The 17,687-nt window shown below is 46.4% G+C and overlaps 1 protein-coding gene across 6 annotated transcripts in view; it reads right to left on the bottom strand.

Moving 5' to 3' along the window:
- Window positions 1-13,219, bottom strand: part of LOC111860956 (SLIT-ROBO Rho GTPase-activating protein 1) — a 145,888-nt gene extending 132,669 nt beyond the window's left edge. For all 6 annotated transcript variants that reach the window (XM_023845139.2, XM_072709863.1, XM_072709861.1 and 3 more), the window contains exon 1: window positions 12,622-13,219. In XM_023845139.2, coding sequence (XP_023700907.1) covers window positions 12,622-12,688 — 67 coding nt within the window. In that variant the 5' untranslated portion in view covers window positions 12,689-13,219. The remainder of the gene's footprint in view (window positions 1-12,621) is intronic.
- Window positions 13,220-17,687: the final 4,468 nt, after the last annotated feature.

The raw sequence follows: 17,687 nt of genomic DNA, 5'->3' as shown, positions 1-17,687 counted from the left end.
AGACATTCAAATGGTAGAGTCAGAATTTGGCGTAAACAGAATGAGAACATGGATCCATCATGCCTTGTTACCACTGTGCAGGCTGGTGGTGGTGGTGTAATGGTGTGGGGGATGTTTTCTTGGCACACTTTAGGCCCCTTAGTGGCAATTGGGCATCGTTTAAATGCCACAGCCTACCTGAGCATTGTTTCTGACCATGTCCATCCCTTTATGACCACCATGTACCCATCCTCTGATGGCTACTTCCAGCAGGATAATGCACCATGTCACAAAGCTCGAATCATTTCAAATTGGTTTCTTGAACATGACAATGAGTTCACTGTACTAAAATGGCCCCCACAGTCACCAGATCTCAACCCAATAGAGCATCTTTGGGATGTGGTGGAACGGGAGCTTCGTGCCCTGGATGTGCATCCCACAAATCTCCATCAACTGCAAGATGCTATCCTATCAATATGGGCCAACATTTCTAAAGAATGCTTTCAGCACCTTGTTGAATCAATGCCACGTAGAATTAAGGCAGTTCTGAAGGCAAAAGGGGGTCAAACACCATATTAGTATGGTGTTCCTAATAATCCTTTAGGTGAGTGTATGTATTCAGCTAGTGTAAACATGCACGATGCTATCACAGCGAATGCGAGTGTTGTGATCGAGCAAGCGAGCGAGCCGGGAAGCAAGCGAGCAAAGCCGAGGATGCAGGCAAACGGGGTTTTATTCTGGAAGCAGGACCGGGGAAACACGACAGCAAACATCAACAAACATTAATGACGGATCTGGGGTAACGTACTCAGACGCGGACTAAATACAGAGGACAAACCACAATAACAAGGAACAGCTGGGCACGATCGGGGAAGCACACGTGGATAATGAGGGGGCGTGGCACACATCGGGCGCGGACGGAGCAGGGCGTGACAGGGAGGCTGAGACTGAAGCCTTACCCTATGTTTCCGCTGAGAGACGTGCCGCGTGACTCATTTCCCCGCATGTACAAGTTATCTGAGGTCGGCGTTCACGGTTTGACTTCTGAGATTCAGATCGAGTTCTAGGTAATTTTTTTCGAACTGGTTGGTTTGACTTTTAAGAAATTCGAGTTCTAATGAGTTCGAGAACTGAGGTACCACTGTATTTACATCACATCTCTTCATCCACAATTGAAAGCGCATATGGAATTGAACATTAAATGGGGGGATGAATTGGATCATATTAATTAATTCCTTTAAATTGTCTGTGGACAAATTGCCAGGACTTGGCACATTCTGTTAATTTACTAGAGACCAAAAAAATGCTCAGTCTGCAACACAGTGACCAGGCTGCCTCCTTCACTATACCCCAGGTAATATAGTCCCCAGACTATCAAGTCACAGAGCTGCCGCATGAGTAGCTGTAAATCTGGCCATCACAGAGTGACACACCTCATTGAAAAGATGCAATACGTTTGCCACTGGGCCATCCATCCAGTGGCCATTGCAAACAGCACCCCCTCCCCTGCACCAGCACCGGCGAACGTGACTTGGCTTCTGACGAGCAAGGACATCAAAGCCAAGCGAGAGGGACACGGCACCCCCCAGGTTCTGGCTTCAGGCTTCATGCATCTGAAACACTCTGTATTTATGCTTCCAAAACTCTGATCTGAAGTGACAGCAGCAGCCCCGGGGCCGTAAATGTAATGAAGACACCTGAAAACTGCCAATCTCAGCAATGGTATTGGAGCACGGCTCACGACCTTGTGCCAGAAACACCTCCTCTGCTGGCACAGTGGGCAGACTGAAAGAGGGGCCCCACCATCTCTGTCATCTTCAGCTCAAGACACACTCAGAGTGTCTGCTGAGAGATTCCACAGTCCTGCCACTTTGTTGACAGGAGAAACAGTGCAAGTGAAGCCACTGAGTGCGCTTTCTCACTCCTTATTTTTTTTCCTACCCGGAAACTGGCAAAACAGGATGACTGTCAGAGGCAATTTTCCCAGAGAGCAATAAGCAGAGTCCAGTCCCCCTCCTCTAATTAATGACTCCTACAGACATTAATCCTGGGAATGTGACATTGCCATAAGCGGTCATTGTCCTTTGTCTTACTCTGACATTCCAAGGAAACCACAAACAGGAAGGTTCCCTGCACCAGAAACTAATCTGCAAAACACTGGCCTTCAGCTCAAACACTGGTGTCCTATCCAGGTACCATCAATATCATTTTAAATCAAAGTGCCGACTTTCTCTGAGGATAAGCATGCTAGCTGCTAACATGCAGCTAAACCTAACAGCAAGAGGCATGTTCTGGCCATGAGGGAGATCTCCGGGAGACCTTGCAGTCCAAATGAATTGCACAGCTTCACCACACTAATAAACTCAGCATATTATTCCTGTACACTCATAGGGATCTTGCTTCCCCTTTTTTTAGGTCTCTTGGGCTGTCATCTATGGAGGTCCCAGGATACTGAAAATTATACAATATGGCAGATGTGGTTAGATGACCTAAAACTCAAGCCAGCAGAGTGTTGCATCACAGCCCCTCTGCAATCAGCAAGCCCAAACATGAACACAATCACATGAGTTGTCTGCAATCTGCTGGTATTGGCTGGATCATCCATTTGAAGAGGACAGACACAGCACTGCCAGGCCACCTCATGTCATTTTTAAGCATTTATTACATTGGTCAGTCTATTTAGAGGTGTCTCACAGAGTGGAAATAATGAGTGAGGTCTTAGAATGTGGGATAGACTATCAAGCATATTAACTATGTCACCAAGGGAAAGACACAGCTAGGCGCACAAGGACGCCAAAATTCTGCTTCACAAACCAACTGTCAGAAGCAGATGTCCTGTTGTTCAGACCAATCAGTGAGAATGGAAGCTGCATTCTGCTACCAGAAATGACAGTAATCTGCAACAAGATAAGGCGGCAGTAGTTCAGTTGGATAAACTTCAGGGGACCCCCAATACCAGGCTGTAACTACAACCTATGTTTACCATGCTAAATGCAGACTGTCTCAAGTCCCAGCCAGTTGATTTTCACAAAGTCTGCTGCCTCAGTTTTTATGATGGCAATTTGCACGTACTCCAGGATGTTATGAAGAATGATCAGATGAATTGCAATTAACTGCAAAGTCCCTCTTTGCCATGAAAATGAACTTAATCCAAAAAAAACCCCATTTCCACTGCATTTCAGCCCTGCCACAAAAGGACCTGCTGATATAATTTCAGTGATTCTACAATTAACACAGGTAAGAGTGTTGATAAAGACAAGGCTGAAGATCACTCTGTCATGCTAATTGAGTTAGAATAGCACACTGGATTAGAGCTGGGTGATATGGCAAGAAAAATGATCACAATATTTTTTCCTGTATTGACCGATATCGATAATTATCAATATTATAGTTTCACAATGCTGTTCCATGTAATGTAATAATCAAAATAATAATAAAAATAACCCTATTCTGATAAATACATTGAAATAAACAATATCAGTAAACAAATATTTATTTTCCAACAAATTTTACTGTTTACATACAAAATTCCCTTAAAATTATAAAAGGTTATTGATTTTCAAGTATTCAAAGAAACATAGCTCAAATGAACAAAACCATATAATAATGTAACAATGTGCAAAACTGTATAATATTGCAAATATGTTAAAGGGCAAACATAGAATAAAGCAGGACAGAACTGACTGCAAGAAGTATCTTCCTCTATTCTTGGTTTTTAAAATTCTGAGGTAAAAAAAGTATCTAAACCAAGAAAAAAACACTTATTAAAAAAATTTCCAAATTATGGTTAGATTATTTTGTCCGGCGCTGCAAAACGTCACCACGCATCACCATGTCACATGGTACAAAATCCTCACGAGAGCAAGATGACTTGAGACAGATCATGCAGCACAAACTTGAACCGCCTCCATGACGACACAATTTTGCCCTTATTGGCTGAAAATTTTAGTCACACGAATGACGTTTGTATCCCAGGAAGTTCCAATGCGTTATCTATTTCTCCCGAAAAGCACGTAAAGCAGTGAGAACTGGTTTTCAGTTCATTTACCTGGTAAAATAAAGTTTAAATAAATTACATAAATGCTCTAACAGTACACGTAAGTTAGTGGTTTATTTATTGTTAGTTACTGTAATTTTGTGCTGCTTTATTTGTTTAATCGTCCAGTCTGTGAAGAAGGCAATTAACTATTATCAAGTAAGAATTGCATTGTACTCTGTATATGACAATAAAAACTTTGAATCCTTGAAATACATGTATTTGATCTGTTTCCTGACTATCTTTTTACAGAGCTACTATACACAATAGTTTTATTCACTGCTAACAGTTTGTATCAGGAGTTGGTTATTGTAATAGAAGGAATGTGCATGCAGGTGATATTTGTATAGATTTATCTACACCCTTCTGGCAGTGCGGCCATTGCAGTCAGGTCTCGCAGACTACGAAGAGTAGAAGTTGTCCGACTTGGCTGCAATCAGTTTATACTCCACCCCTGCAGCCGCAGGCAGATCGCGCTTCACGTCATGTCAGCTGCAGATTGTTTTATCGCCCAGCACTACACTGGATGCTTTAAAAGGAGGGTGGTGCTTGAAATCATTGTTCTTCCTTTGTTAACCATGGTTACCTGCAATGCACCACATGCAGTCATCATTGCTTTGCACATCAAGAACTTCAAGGAGAGAGGTTCAATTTTGTGAAGAAGGCCTCAGTGCGCCCAAGAAAGTCCAGCAAGCGCCAGAACCATCTCCTAAAGTTGAATTAGCTGCAAGATCAATGCACCACCAGTGCAGAGCTTGCTCAGGAATAGCAGCAGACAGGTGTGAGTGCATCGGCACGCACAGTGAGGTGAAGACTTTTGGAGGATGGCCTGGTGTCAAGAAGGGCGGCAAAGCAGCCACTTCTCTCCAAGAAAAATGTCAGGGACAGACTGATATTCTGCAAAAGATACGGGGATTAGACTGATCAAGTCATTTTCTCTGATATATCCCCTTTCCGACTGTTTGGGGCATCCGGAAAAAAGATTGTCCGGAGAAGAAAAGGTGAGCGCTACCATCAGTTCTGTGTCATGCCAACAGTAAAACATCCTGAGACGATTCATGTGTGGGATTGCTTCTCACTCACAATTTTGCCTAAGAACACAGCCATGAATAAATAATGGTAACAAAACAAGTCCCAGAGCAACTTCTTCCAACCATCCAAATACAGTTTGGTGATGAACAATGCCTTTTAGAGCATGAACGAGCACCGTGTCATAAGGCAAAAGTGATTAATAGGTGGCTTGGGGAACGAAACATCAACATTTTGGGTCCATGGCCAGGAAACTCCCCAGACCTTAATCCCATTGAGAACTTGTGGTCAAGCCTCCTGAGGTGGGTGGACAAAGAAAAACCCACAAATTCTGACAAACTCAACCCAGAAGTTGATTGACAGCTTGCCAGGGTGTCTAAAAAAAGAAGGACCAACGCTGCAAATATTGACTCTTTGCATAAACTTAATGTAATTGTCAATAAAAGCTCTGACACTTATGTAATGCTTGTAATTGCCAACCATCCATCATCCACCACTTATCCGAGGTCGGGTCGCAGGGGCAGCAGTCTCAGCAGGGAAACCAAGACTTCCCCGACCACTTCATCCAGCTCCTCCGGGGAATCTCGAGGTGTTCCCAGGCCAGTCAAGAGACATAGTCTCTCCAGCGTGTCCTGGGTCTTGCCCGGAGCACCTCACCATTGTGAAAACTAATACTTGTGTCATTCTCAAAACATTTGGCCATGACTGTACAGTTCAAGTTCCAGTGGAGGAAGTGCTTGCTTAATCCTGTGTGTAACCCAATCCCATTCATCCAGAGCACCCCCTATGGACCAACTCAATCACCCTCACCGAGAGTGCCCCCCCCCCCCCCCAAAGTGACCAATTTCACCACACTAACCCAGAAAACCCCCTGAGGTGATTCACCTGATCCCACCCAACTAGAGTTCCTCTCAATGACAAAACTGATCGCACTCACCCAGTGCACCCCCCACAACCAACCCAACCTCACCCTCCCAGAGCACTTCAGCTCTTGATTAATTAAAGGAGCTGACAGCCCAGATGGCTCTGTTAATGTGTGTGAGGCATGGTGGGGGTATGAGCAGATGGCAGGTGAGGCAGTAGATAGAGGGGCAGGCAAGGGGGATCCCATGAGTGCTCTCCAGCCAGGCAGCCATTGACACCCTGGCTCAGTGTGCATTAAGTGCCTCCAGTACCCGGCCAGGTGGGCACCGATCACAGTCCTTTCTGTTTGGGTAGATAAGCAACATATGTAGGGCAGCATGCTGATGTCAGTGCCCATGTCCTAAAACAGCATAAAGCCAGGGGAGAAGGAACAGATAAAGCAACTCGGTTACTCAAAGCCAACATGTGCCGATTCACGCTTGTGCAACTTCAAGCAAATGTGACTTCATACCTGGGAACGTGACAAACTGGCACAAAAGTGTTTCACAAAAGATGGAAATCAAGCCTTTGGTGAGGCTACATGAACTTCTGTACAAAAACGTGATCAAGCGTGACTCTGTGCACCACATCTCCTGGTTTTAAATTACCACAGCTTAGCTCCTGCAATTAGTATTTAATTATCTACTTCATTAATACAATTTCATCTGCTTTGCATTAAAATAAGCATTTCCTGGCAATTTTTAAAGGTACTTCTTGTACATTGTAAATTTCAAGAGTATTGAAATAATAATGCTAAAAACGTCATTCAGGTAAAAAGCTAGTGTAAGAGCAGACATAAACATGAACGCAGTCCGAGAGGGTGGAGTTCAGCACTACTGTATCCAATTTCTGATTTCAGCTCATTACCTAGCCTGTATTAACACACTTTACATTTCAGGGGTGCTGTTTCTCTGAAATACACTGTGGCTTACAGAAGAGCTCTGCTAGCTAGGAGCACTGCTTGCAATGAGAGCCATCCGAGGGGGCTATAAAGAGTGAGAGAGACCTCACAGCACTCTGCCTGCGAGCCATCCCAGGAAGTGGGGGGGGGGGGGCTTTCAGTTATGCTTGCAGGCTGTCTATTGGGCTGTTCCAGGGAGTGTGCGGGACCTCGCAAGTCTCTGCTTACTGACTGTGCCAGGGGCCATACCAAGGACAGGGCGGGGCCTTGCAGCTCAATGCTTGCAGGTCGTCCCAGGGGCACTGGGTCGTTCCAGGGGCACTGGGTCGTCCCAGGCGCTTGCAGGCCATCCCAGGGAGTGGGGAGTGCATCATAGATATCTGCTTACAGTTTGTCCCATGGTCTGTTCAAGAGAATGGGTGGAGCATCACAGAATTCTGTTTGGAGGCTGTCCCATGGGCTGTTTATGGAAGAGGGCGATACATTACAGCACTCTGCTTGCAGGTAGTCCCATGTGCTGTACAAGGGAGTGGCTAGAACATCATAGAACTCTGCTTGCAGACTGTCCCAGGGTGTGAGCTCCGCCTGCTTCCCTCTTCCCAGGCTGACCCTGATACTAGATATCTCTCCCCTGTGTGCTTCAGAAGCTCCTATGGCAAGATGCTAGAAGCCAGTCTGCTTGCAATACTCACAGAGTCAGAGAAAAAGGCTCACAGAACCATCAAGGTGAGCAGAAAAGCTCCTCCTGCTCTCCTCCTGAAACCTGAACACCAAAGGAGGCTTGAGAGCTCTGAGCAGACAACAGAACAGTCAACCAATGTTGTTGAGAAGCAAAGGTGTATCATGTGTTTTAGTGGGGAGGGGGACCAGGAAAAATGACTGTACTTGAAGAAATGTTGTCATTTTGAGAGAAGGAACCACACTATTCAGACTGAAAACAGGATACATTCCAAAAAAAAAAAAAAAAAAAAAAAAAAAAACTTTTTGGGGGTTTAAATACCGAATGCTGCCAGCATGGTGGAGCTACCCATATCTGAGCTGCATTTAAAGTGAGCAGCTTAAAATACATTAATGGATGCAGTAAAAAAAAAAAAATCTTCATTTCATCCTGAAGTCCTTTGGATTTTGCATTTTGCTACACCAGAACATCACACGTGATTGTCTGGGTCCACCTCCTGTGTTTTCAGCTCTCTTAGCAATACCAGGAGCTCAGCAGAAAAAAAAACAAGCCACTGCAGTTAAAGTACGGCAATCCATTTAATTAAGTGCTAAGGCAGATTGATGGTGCTCAGAATAAAATGAGGATAATGGGTATATTTCCCTCTACTGCTAATATAACAGTCTTGCCAGAAAACCTCCAGCTCAGTGATACCATTTTGATTCCCAGAAAATGAACATAGTAGTGATAAGGAAGGTCTTGTGAATGTGGAACATGAGTGAGTCAAATCTGACTCTGGCTCCATGCTGAAGCTCTCACAGCCCCCACGGTCTTTCCTCACAGGTCAGCAAGTTCCATCTACACTCAGCCCTACTGTCTGGCCAAACAAGGACCCGGTGTCCACCAGTGAGCCGCAGGTGAGTCATCACCGCGTGTCTTGGACAGTTGGATTAGTCATCCCTTCCACCTGGCTCCAGAGGCACCCAAAACTGTAAGGGCTGAGCAGGACTTCATGGCAATCATCCTCCATAATTCAATAATGAGTGGTTATTTCACTTGGGGGTTTTGTAACCACATGGGCCAGGCACACATCTGTACTAAGAGCTTGAAGACGCTTGGAACGGGCCCCATACTGCCATGGAGATGGCACACTCCATACAGAACACACAAGGGGACTCACTTAGGGAACTGACTGCCACACATAGAGCGATGCGATGACCAGAGCCTGCAACGAACCCCAAGCAGGACCAGGAGAGATGTACAGCCATGCCTAAATGACACAGGCTGTTGGGATCATCCTGCAGAAGTACCCAGAATGAAGCTCAAAAAGGGTTTTGGAGACAAGGGACAGTGAGGTTTTTGTCAGGGACTGACGCATCCTTCCAGTTAGGATCCTGGAAAGGTGGGACCTCCAGCAGCTCAGGAGATGAACTGCTAATGAGAGCTCCCACAACCCATCCATAAAAGCATCTCCACAGTATCCAGGTCCACTTTCCAGACCAGCTAATTCTCACACCACTCTGTAGGACAAGGACACAACTGAGGAGTCCTCATCAACAGTCATCTCAACATTCATAAGGTACAATACATGAACAACAGCATTGGGACACACCTCTAAATCACTGAATTCAGGTGTTTCATTCAGACCTATTGCCACAGGTAAATAAAATAAAGCACCTACCCATGTAGTCAGGTTTACAACCATTTGTGAAAGCATGAATCGTTCTGAAGACCTAAGTGAATTCAAGCACTGGGTACTGTCATAGGATGACACCTTGGCAATTTCTTCCATTAGATATTCCACGTCAACTTTACGTGGTATTATTGCAAAGTGGATGCACTTAGGAACAAGAGAAACTCAGCCAAGAAGTGGCAGATAATGTAAAGTAACAGACTATGGGTAGCAGAGTGCTGTTCTGTTGACTCAGTAACTACAGAGTTCCAAACTTCCTCTGGTATTAACCCCAGCACAAAAACTATGCGCTGGGAGCTTCATGGAATGGGCTTCTACAGGCGAGCAATTACATGCAAGCCTTACATCACCAAGCACAATGGCAAGCGTTGCGTGGAGTGGTGTAAAGCACGCCATCACTTGACACTGCAACAGTGGAAACGTGTTCTGTAGAGTCACAAATCACTCTTCTTGGTCTGGCATTTGGATGGACGAGTATCCAAGATGCAAGGAGAATGTTACATTAACTGTAACCGTTAACTGTATTGTGCCAGCTGTAAAGTTTGGTGGAGAAGGGATAATGGTATGGGGTTCTTGTTCAGGGCTTGGTCTAGCCCACAAGTTTAGTTCCAGTGAAGGGAACTTTTCATGATTCAACATACAAAGACATTTTGGACATTTGCTTCCAACTTTGACGAAATGGTTTGGGGAAGGCCCATTTCTGTTTCACCATGACTGTGCCCCAGTGCACAAAGCAAAGTCCATAAAGACATGGTTAGGAAAGTTTGGTGTATAAGAACTTGACTGGCCCGCACAGAGTCCTGACCTGAACCCAACTGAAGACCTGGGATGAACTAGAATGGAGATTTTGAGCCAACGCCTGACCTCACAAATGCTCTTCTGGATGAATGGGCACAAATTCAAATTCAGCGGTTAGAACAAGGGCAGAATGATTAATCGATTTCAAAACGAAATTGTGATTTGAAACAACACGATTAACAAATCACAAAAGCTACGATTTAGGATATACATTATACAGCACGTCTGACCCAGGGTTTAAAACTGTCGTAAGAATAGTTTTACAAATGAATGCCATCCTCCTTGTGTGACAGTCATTCCCACCAATTAGAAGTGCCATGCTCCTCACGTGCTTATGCTTACCAAAACAGAAGCCCAAGGCCACCCCCAAACAGCAAACATGTGAAACCCAATAAAAACGTTACATTTCCGATGTAAAAAAAATGCTGATTCTGCTGCTGAGCTACAAGTGAATTACCTACCTATTTCTTGGTCAGATAGTTTGCAGAAAGGTCCTATTATTTATGGAGTGATTATTGTAATAATTCTGTGGTTGCATAAAATAGATTTGTGCACTTGTACTTTAGTTTTGTAAACCCGTGCAGAGATGTGTATCTATCTACTGTATGTATGTGAGCCATTGAAAACCAGACACCAGTTCCCTGTGTGTTAACATACTTGGCCAATAATATTGTTTCTGATTCATGTAACTGTCTTAGAATTTACTCAGCAGCATTTATGTGCATGTTGTGACACTGAAGTGATGAAGACTTGAAGGTAGCTTGAATGCTTGACAGGCTAAGAGTACAGACTAACAGTATGGGTTAATCGTACAGCCTAAAAGACCCAGGTTAGACCCACACTACAGGAAGCTAACAGTACAGGCTAACAGACCTGGGTCTGCCCACCCTCCAGGAGGCAGTACAAACTGAATGTGGCCTTGCGGTCACCCAGCCCTGGGTTCGGCCCACGCTCCAGGAGGCTAAAAGCACAAACTGAAGGGGACCTCACGGTGACCGATATCTACACAGAAACCACACCAGCTGCTTAAAGGACCGGCACTCCCAACAGTATGTTATCAGTAGCATTTCAAGCTCAGAGCAGCGCCCCTGCTGGATCCCAAGTCCTCTAACGCCTGTGCAATCGATCTGGGACCCTCCACCCACTTCTGCCCCTGCCCTTGGTGTGCATCGTGGGTATGCTATGCAGTGATGAACAGTGGATATGCCAGTCTGCCAGCAGCCTTGGTGAGGGCATATCCTGGCTATGAGCCAAATCTCCATGGTTACCCCAGGAGGTGAGCACCCCACCCCATGCATCAGCCCCTGAGGACGGGATGATGACCACTGTGGGGGCATCCGAGAGACAACCACCTGGGTCACAGGAAGATGCTTGCTCACATAACCCAGCCGCAGAACCAAAATAAACCTAGCAAGTAAGGAGTCACACTTCTGACCACGAGGGTTGTAGGTCCAATACCCCATTAAAATAGATATATAACTCTAGTAATAGAGCAACTTCAGTAATGGCTATTAAGACACAGAACTGCAAACTGTGTAAAAATAGTTAAAACAATTGCTTGCTGTTAAGAGTCATTAGTCATTAAGTAAAGCCATAAATCGGTACTGTTTATACAAGGTTATATTAAATCCATTTAGTGATTTTTTAAATGGTAGCAGAAATCGTGTTTGGGCCAGTTGGCTGTCAAACACCAAGGCCAAAGGATGGGACTTGTGCTACCTCAAAGAAAAGTGTGGTCTGGATAGAGCCATAAAAATTTGAACCAGAGGCCAACATTGGGTTTGCCTGCCCCATCACCTCACAGTGAAGTTCTTTAGTTAGATTGCTGAAATCTGTTCCTGTCATCTTTTCAAACTGCAAAGGTTTAAGTTCCAGTATAACCATATATGGTGTAGACCTACATTGTTTTTACAACCCTCCACGACAATAGAAAACTGCACATATTAGTGAATATATTATAAATCATAAGGCAATGCTGTGTGGATATTAACCAGACTGGCAAATACTCGCACGCGAAAAATGAATTCACACATATGTAACAATAGACTTTTACTGGCGGCGCCATAAAATACTTATGGTAGTTATAAATATCTGCATAAAGATGCTTTATAAAGAACGTCTAGCATTATGTACAACTTCCATTCGCAGAGGAGCACAAAAGTTGACGAAAGACCGGCCAGAGAAAGCATAAGCGGGGGGCAGCGTCAGTGTAAACAGCGTGAGGCACCGCAGTCTCAGTCCGGGGGAAGTAGCCCTTCTACCTACTCATATCCATATGGAAACAGTTAAACCGGTCAGGTAAGGGACAGTAGAGGCAGGGAGCAAGATATACCCATGGCTGCTCTGTCTTAAGGACACACTGCACGCACGCATGACGAACGCATCCAACTGCAAAGCGAATAACCATTAAAATACGAAGAATGGCACAAAACCAAGGAGTAAAACATACAGATTCCAGCGGACATTAAAAAAACACAACTGGGAATTGTAAACATGTACCAGAATTCAGCACACATACACATAAACACAAAAGCACTGTAATAAATTCATACTGTGGGAAAAGTTACACTGAATGTACGGGTAGATGTAATAACAATTAAATTGGCACTTTGAAAAAGATTTACCTTTCACTTGACCCTCGTACTCCACAATTATTTCCTTGTCCTTTTTGAACCTGGTTTGATTTGACATCTTGGATACCTCACACGGCTGTTTAGAGTTGGTGTACTGTAATTCAGCAGAGATCGGCACAGTCCGCTCCAGCTGCCAGTGCGGTCTCACGCAGCGTAGCGCATCTCAGTGCTCCCAGTAAAAACAGGCTGGAAACCACGGCAATATGCGGCTACACTAAAAGCCAAGGGAGGTTTACATCTTTCCAGCCCTCGCAGCGTCTAAGTCCGAGAATTACAAAAACAGTCGCAGTATCTGAAGACGAAGTCACAGATCGGAGGAAAGACAATGCCTACCAAACGGAAACCTTGACTGCGATTGGCAATACAGCGAAAGAGCATTCAGCCTTGTGGAGATCGGCGTTTTCAGCATGTATTCGGCTCGGCGACGAAGCAGACTGCCACAGCCGGCAAAAGGACTGGAGCGCTGCGATGTGTGCTTCCCGAATCACACGGAGACTGGCGGCCACAGCACGCATCACACTGGCTAGTCTCCCAGACACGGACGAGGAGGGTGGGATTGCCGAGGATCGTCTGGCGGAAGCGTGCAGCGGATTGACAGATGCCCTCACCATCCGGACTATCGACCGGGTCACCGGAGGAGAGCAGCAGCGTAACGGGGCAGGCAGATTGGAGAAGCCTGAGCGCAACAATAACGTTAAATACTGATTACATTTAACGTTAAATACTGATTAAATTTAACGTTAAATACTGAATGTTTACATACCGAGCAAATTCAAGTTTATGTAAAGCAACTGGCCTTTAGTTTGACCACATATTTATGCGTGCCTGAATTTGATTCAAATTCTAAAATGAGAATGCAATACAAGGTGCATTTTATTTTAAATATGATCCTATATATTGATATACTCTCTCACTTTCGCCTGTATACATAAATGCACAGTGTTCACGAATGTCTTGGACAGTTCTACCTCTATTTTACAAATCTAAAGTAGCCTAACAGGGATTAGAGATAAATGTTAACTGGATTTGTTCAATCTGTATGACCTGATACAGCAATAAATATTGTGTGATAAGATTGGGTACCCCTGCTTTACAGGATAAGCAGAGATGGATGGATGGATGGATGGATGGGCGTAACAGCAGAATCTGTAGGCTAATTCCACTTTTTCTAATGGCTACAAACATGCGCACATACTCCCATCTAGTGGTATATTATTTAATATATAAAAAACATACACCTTTTGTTTGTTCGATCATTTATTCATTCTTTTCCAAAGCCGCCTGCCCTGTGCATGGTTGCGCGGGTCCGCACAGCTCATTAACTGGAATGTCTAGACAGGCCTAAGGATGTTCCAGTTAATGAGCTATGTTATTCATGACTTCTGTGGGATCATGCTGTTAAAGAGTTATAACTTTTATATAATATTCTGTGTATTTTATGTACAGTACTGAACAGCAATAAGCTCTTGTTCTACAAAGGATTATTAAAATGCCAATTATTATTATTTTGTTATATTTGGGGTGTGGCTCAGTGGATTTGGAAATGTGCCCCTGATTGTAAGGTCGGTAGATTAGATCCAGTGGTTGGCAGAGTGATTTCACCACTGGCCTCTTGAGCAAGGCCCTTGACCCCAATTGTCCCAGGGACTGCCTGACCCCACTTTCTTAATTCTATGTCACTTTAGATAAAAGTGTCTGCTAAAATTAAGCTAATGTGTATATCTGTTATGCCCAGCTCGTCCGATCCTCGTATGTGCCACGCACACCTCGTTACATAAGAACATAAGAACATAAGAAATTTACAAATGAGAGGAGGCCATTCGGCCCATCAAGCTCGTTTGGGGAGAACTTAACTAATAGCTCAGAGTTGTTAAAATCTTATCTAGCTCTGATTTAAAGGAACTCATGGTTTTAGCTTCCACTACACTAGCAGGAAGACTATTCCATACTCTAACTACACGCTGTGTAAAGAAGTGCTTCCTCAAATTTGTTTTAAAATGTTCTCCCGCTAATTTCCACTTATGGCCACGAGTTCTAGTATTTAGACTAATATTGAAATAGTCATTTGGCGGAACAGCATCCAGACCCGTTAGAATCTTATAGACCTAAATCATATCCCCCCTTAGTCTCCTTTGCTCAAGGCTAAACAGATTCAGTTCCGCTAACCTCTCCTCATAAGACATTCCTCTAAGACCAGGAATCATTCTCGTAGCTCTTCGTTGCATCTTTTCTAAGGCAGCAATGTCCTTCTTGAGGTATGGTGACCAAACCTGCACACAGTATTCTAGGTGGGGTCTTACCAAGGAATTATATAAGTGTAACATCACCTCCCTTGACTTAAACTCCACACACCTAGAGATATAACCCAACATTCTGTTGGCCTTTTTTATTGCTTCCCCACACTGGCGAGAGTGGGACATGGAAGCATCAACATACATACCGAGATCTTTCTTGTAATCAGCTACCTTTATTTCAGTGAAACCCATAAAATATCTGTACTTTATATTTCTGCTCCCTGCATGGATTACCTTACATTTATCTGTGTTAAATTTCATCTGCCAAGTATCAGCCCATTCGCTAATTAAATCCAGATCCCGTTGAAGCCTCTCTGCTGCTAGATCAGTATCTGCTACACCACCCACCTTGGTGTCGTCTGCAAATTTAACCAGTTTACTGTATGTATTTGTGTCAATATCATTAATATAAATTAGGAACAATAGTGGTCCTAAAATTGAACCCTGCGGTACCCCACTATGAACGGAGGCCCACTGTGACATTGTGCCTCTAATAACTACTCGCTGCTTCCTGTCAGTTAGCCAGTTTTTGATCCAAGCTGCCACAGTTCCTAAAATCCCTGCAGCTTTAAGCTTTAGCAAGAGCCGTCTGTGGGGGACAACATCAAAGGCCTTCTGGAAATCTAAGTAAATCACATCATAGGCCTTTTTGTGATCAATTTCACTTGTAGCGTCCTCAAAGAACTCAAGTAGATTCGTTAAGCAGGATCTACCTCTCCTAAATCCATGTTGGCTATCCTTTATAATGTTATTTGCATCTAGGTAATCTACCATTTTCACTTTTACCTCGTGTTAATTCCCGATTGTCACCTGTTTCCTGTTCCTCATGGCTTGTCCTGTGTATTTAGTCCGCGTCTGAGTTAGTCTTCCCAGATTAGTCATTGTATTGTCATGATGTTCGTCAATGTCTGCCCGGATCTCGACAATAAAGCCCGTTCCCTTGAGGACTCTCACCTTCCTGCGTCGTCCTTCTCCGCCCAACGTGACAGAATGACTAATCTCCTCGAAGGCACAGCGCTGCAGACCAAGCACCAACAGCTCGGTCTGCTGCAAGAAGTTGTGTATTGGCGGTCCCAGCCTGAGGTCCAGGAGGATCCCGTAGCCCTGGAACTGGCCAACCGGGGCGTGGACCTCCTCGCAGAGGAGGACACGAAAATGCCTAAAACGCCTGATGCAACACATGACGGAGCGACGGGAAGAGCGCATCGCCTGGAGCCTGGGTGAGGTGTCTGAACCGGTTCCGCCTTCCGCAACATGCGGCCGGAAGAAGCAGAGAGAGAAAAACGGGAGTGCAGCAGGAAGAAGCCCCGACAATCTTCCTGGGAGCCTGCTCTGTGTTCCCCGCCTGGGAGTCAGCCAGTGGGCGAGGGAGCTCCCCGCTCACCTGGGAAGACACCGCTGCTGCCCGCCTGATCGGCCTCAGTGAGAATCCGCCTCCCTTGGAGGCTTATCAGTACCGGCCGGTGCACCTGGCCGGCAAGGGGATCAGCGCCGTGAGGGACGCCATTTATCGAATCCCCACGGCTCTTAAAGGGGCAACATCCTCTTTATAGACGCGTGCTCGGGCAACCGTAATGGATGTTCCAGACCTGCCCAGTGTTCCAGACCTGCCCAGTGTTCCAGACCTGCCTGTCCCGCTTGTTTCGGCGGCTGTTGAGGCGCCACACGCCTGAGGTGCCTGCTGAGGCACCCCCTGCTGGCTACACGTCGGCAGCGCCCCCTGCTGAGGCGCCCCCTGCTGGCCGTACGTCGGCGGCGTCCCCTGCTGGCCACGTGTCGGCGGCACCGCCTGCTGCGACGCCCCCTGCTGGCCACGTGTCGGCAGTGACAGCAGCTCCGCCTGCAACTGCTACGGCAGAGGTCCCGCCTGAGGCCTCACTCGTCCATCCTGTCTCTCCGGCTGCACCGCCTGCCGACACGCCCGCGGCTCTGGCTGCACTGCCTTCTTCCGTCGCCACGCCCACGGCACCGCCTGATGACTTGCCTGTCCTGTTTACCTCGCCCGTCCTGCCTGTCTCGCTTGATGCCCTGCCTGTCTCGTCAGCGCCCCCAGCTGGCCGAGACTCGGCGGTCGTCGCATCACCGCCCGATTCACCCGTAGCGACGTCTGTTTCTTTCCCTCCAGCCCTGATCCTAGTCACCGAGGAGGTCCCAGACTGTCTGACTGCCGCTCTTTCCTCCTTGGAGGAGGAGGAACTTCAGTGGGACCCCTCGGGGACCTCCCTTACATCTCCTTGGCCCTTACCCCAGCGAGGCCGACACCCACCGAGGCCCCGCCTTTCTGTGTCCTGAAAGGGGAGGGGACACAAGCACAGGGCCGGGGCCCTGCCTGCCCTGGCCCCTGGCTTGCCCTGGCTTGCCTTGGCTGGGGCTCGGGGTGCGCCTGCAGGTCCTGCGGCTCCGGGTCGGTGGTCGCCTGCGGGTCCCCCTCCGATGCCTTGTCGCCTGGCCTCGATCCCGCCTCCGACTCCTCATCAGTCGCTTGCGGGTCCCCCTGCTCCGGCGCGTCATCAGGCGGCGCCTTTGCCGGCTGTGGCTGCGCCGTCGCCTGCTGCGGCTTCCCCTTCCTCCTTACCTTTGCTGCTTCCCTCGTCTCGTCCTTCGCCTCCCCTGGGACACGCCCGGTGTGCGCGCATTTGGGAGGGGGTTCTGTTACGCCCAGCTCGTCCGATCCTCGTGTGTGCCACTCCCACCTGGTTACCTCGTGTTAATTCCTGATTGTCATCACCTGTTTCCTGTTCCTCTTGGCTTGTCCTGTGCATT

This window comes from Paramormyrops kingsleyae, chromosome 3 (assembly GCF_048594095.1).
Source record: "Paramormyrops kingsleyae isolate MSU_618 chromosome 3, PKINGS_0.4, whole genome shotgun sequence".
Classification (NCBI taxonomy): Eukaryota; Metazoa; Chordata; class Actinopteri; order Osteoglossiformes; family Mormyridae; genus Paramormyrops; species Paramormyrops kingsleyae.
This window is presented reverse-complemented; position numbering and strand designations above follow the sequence as displayed.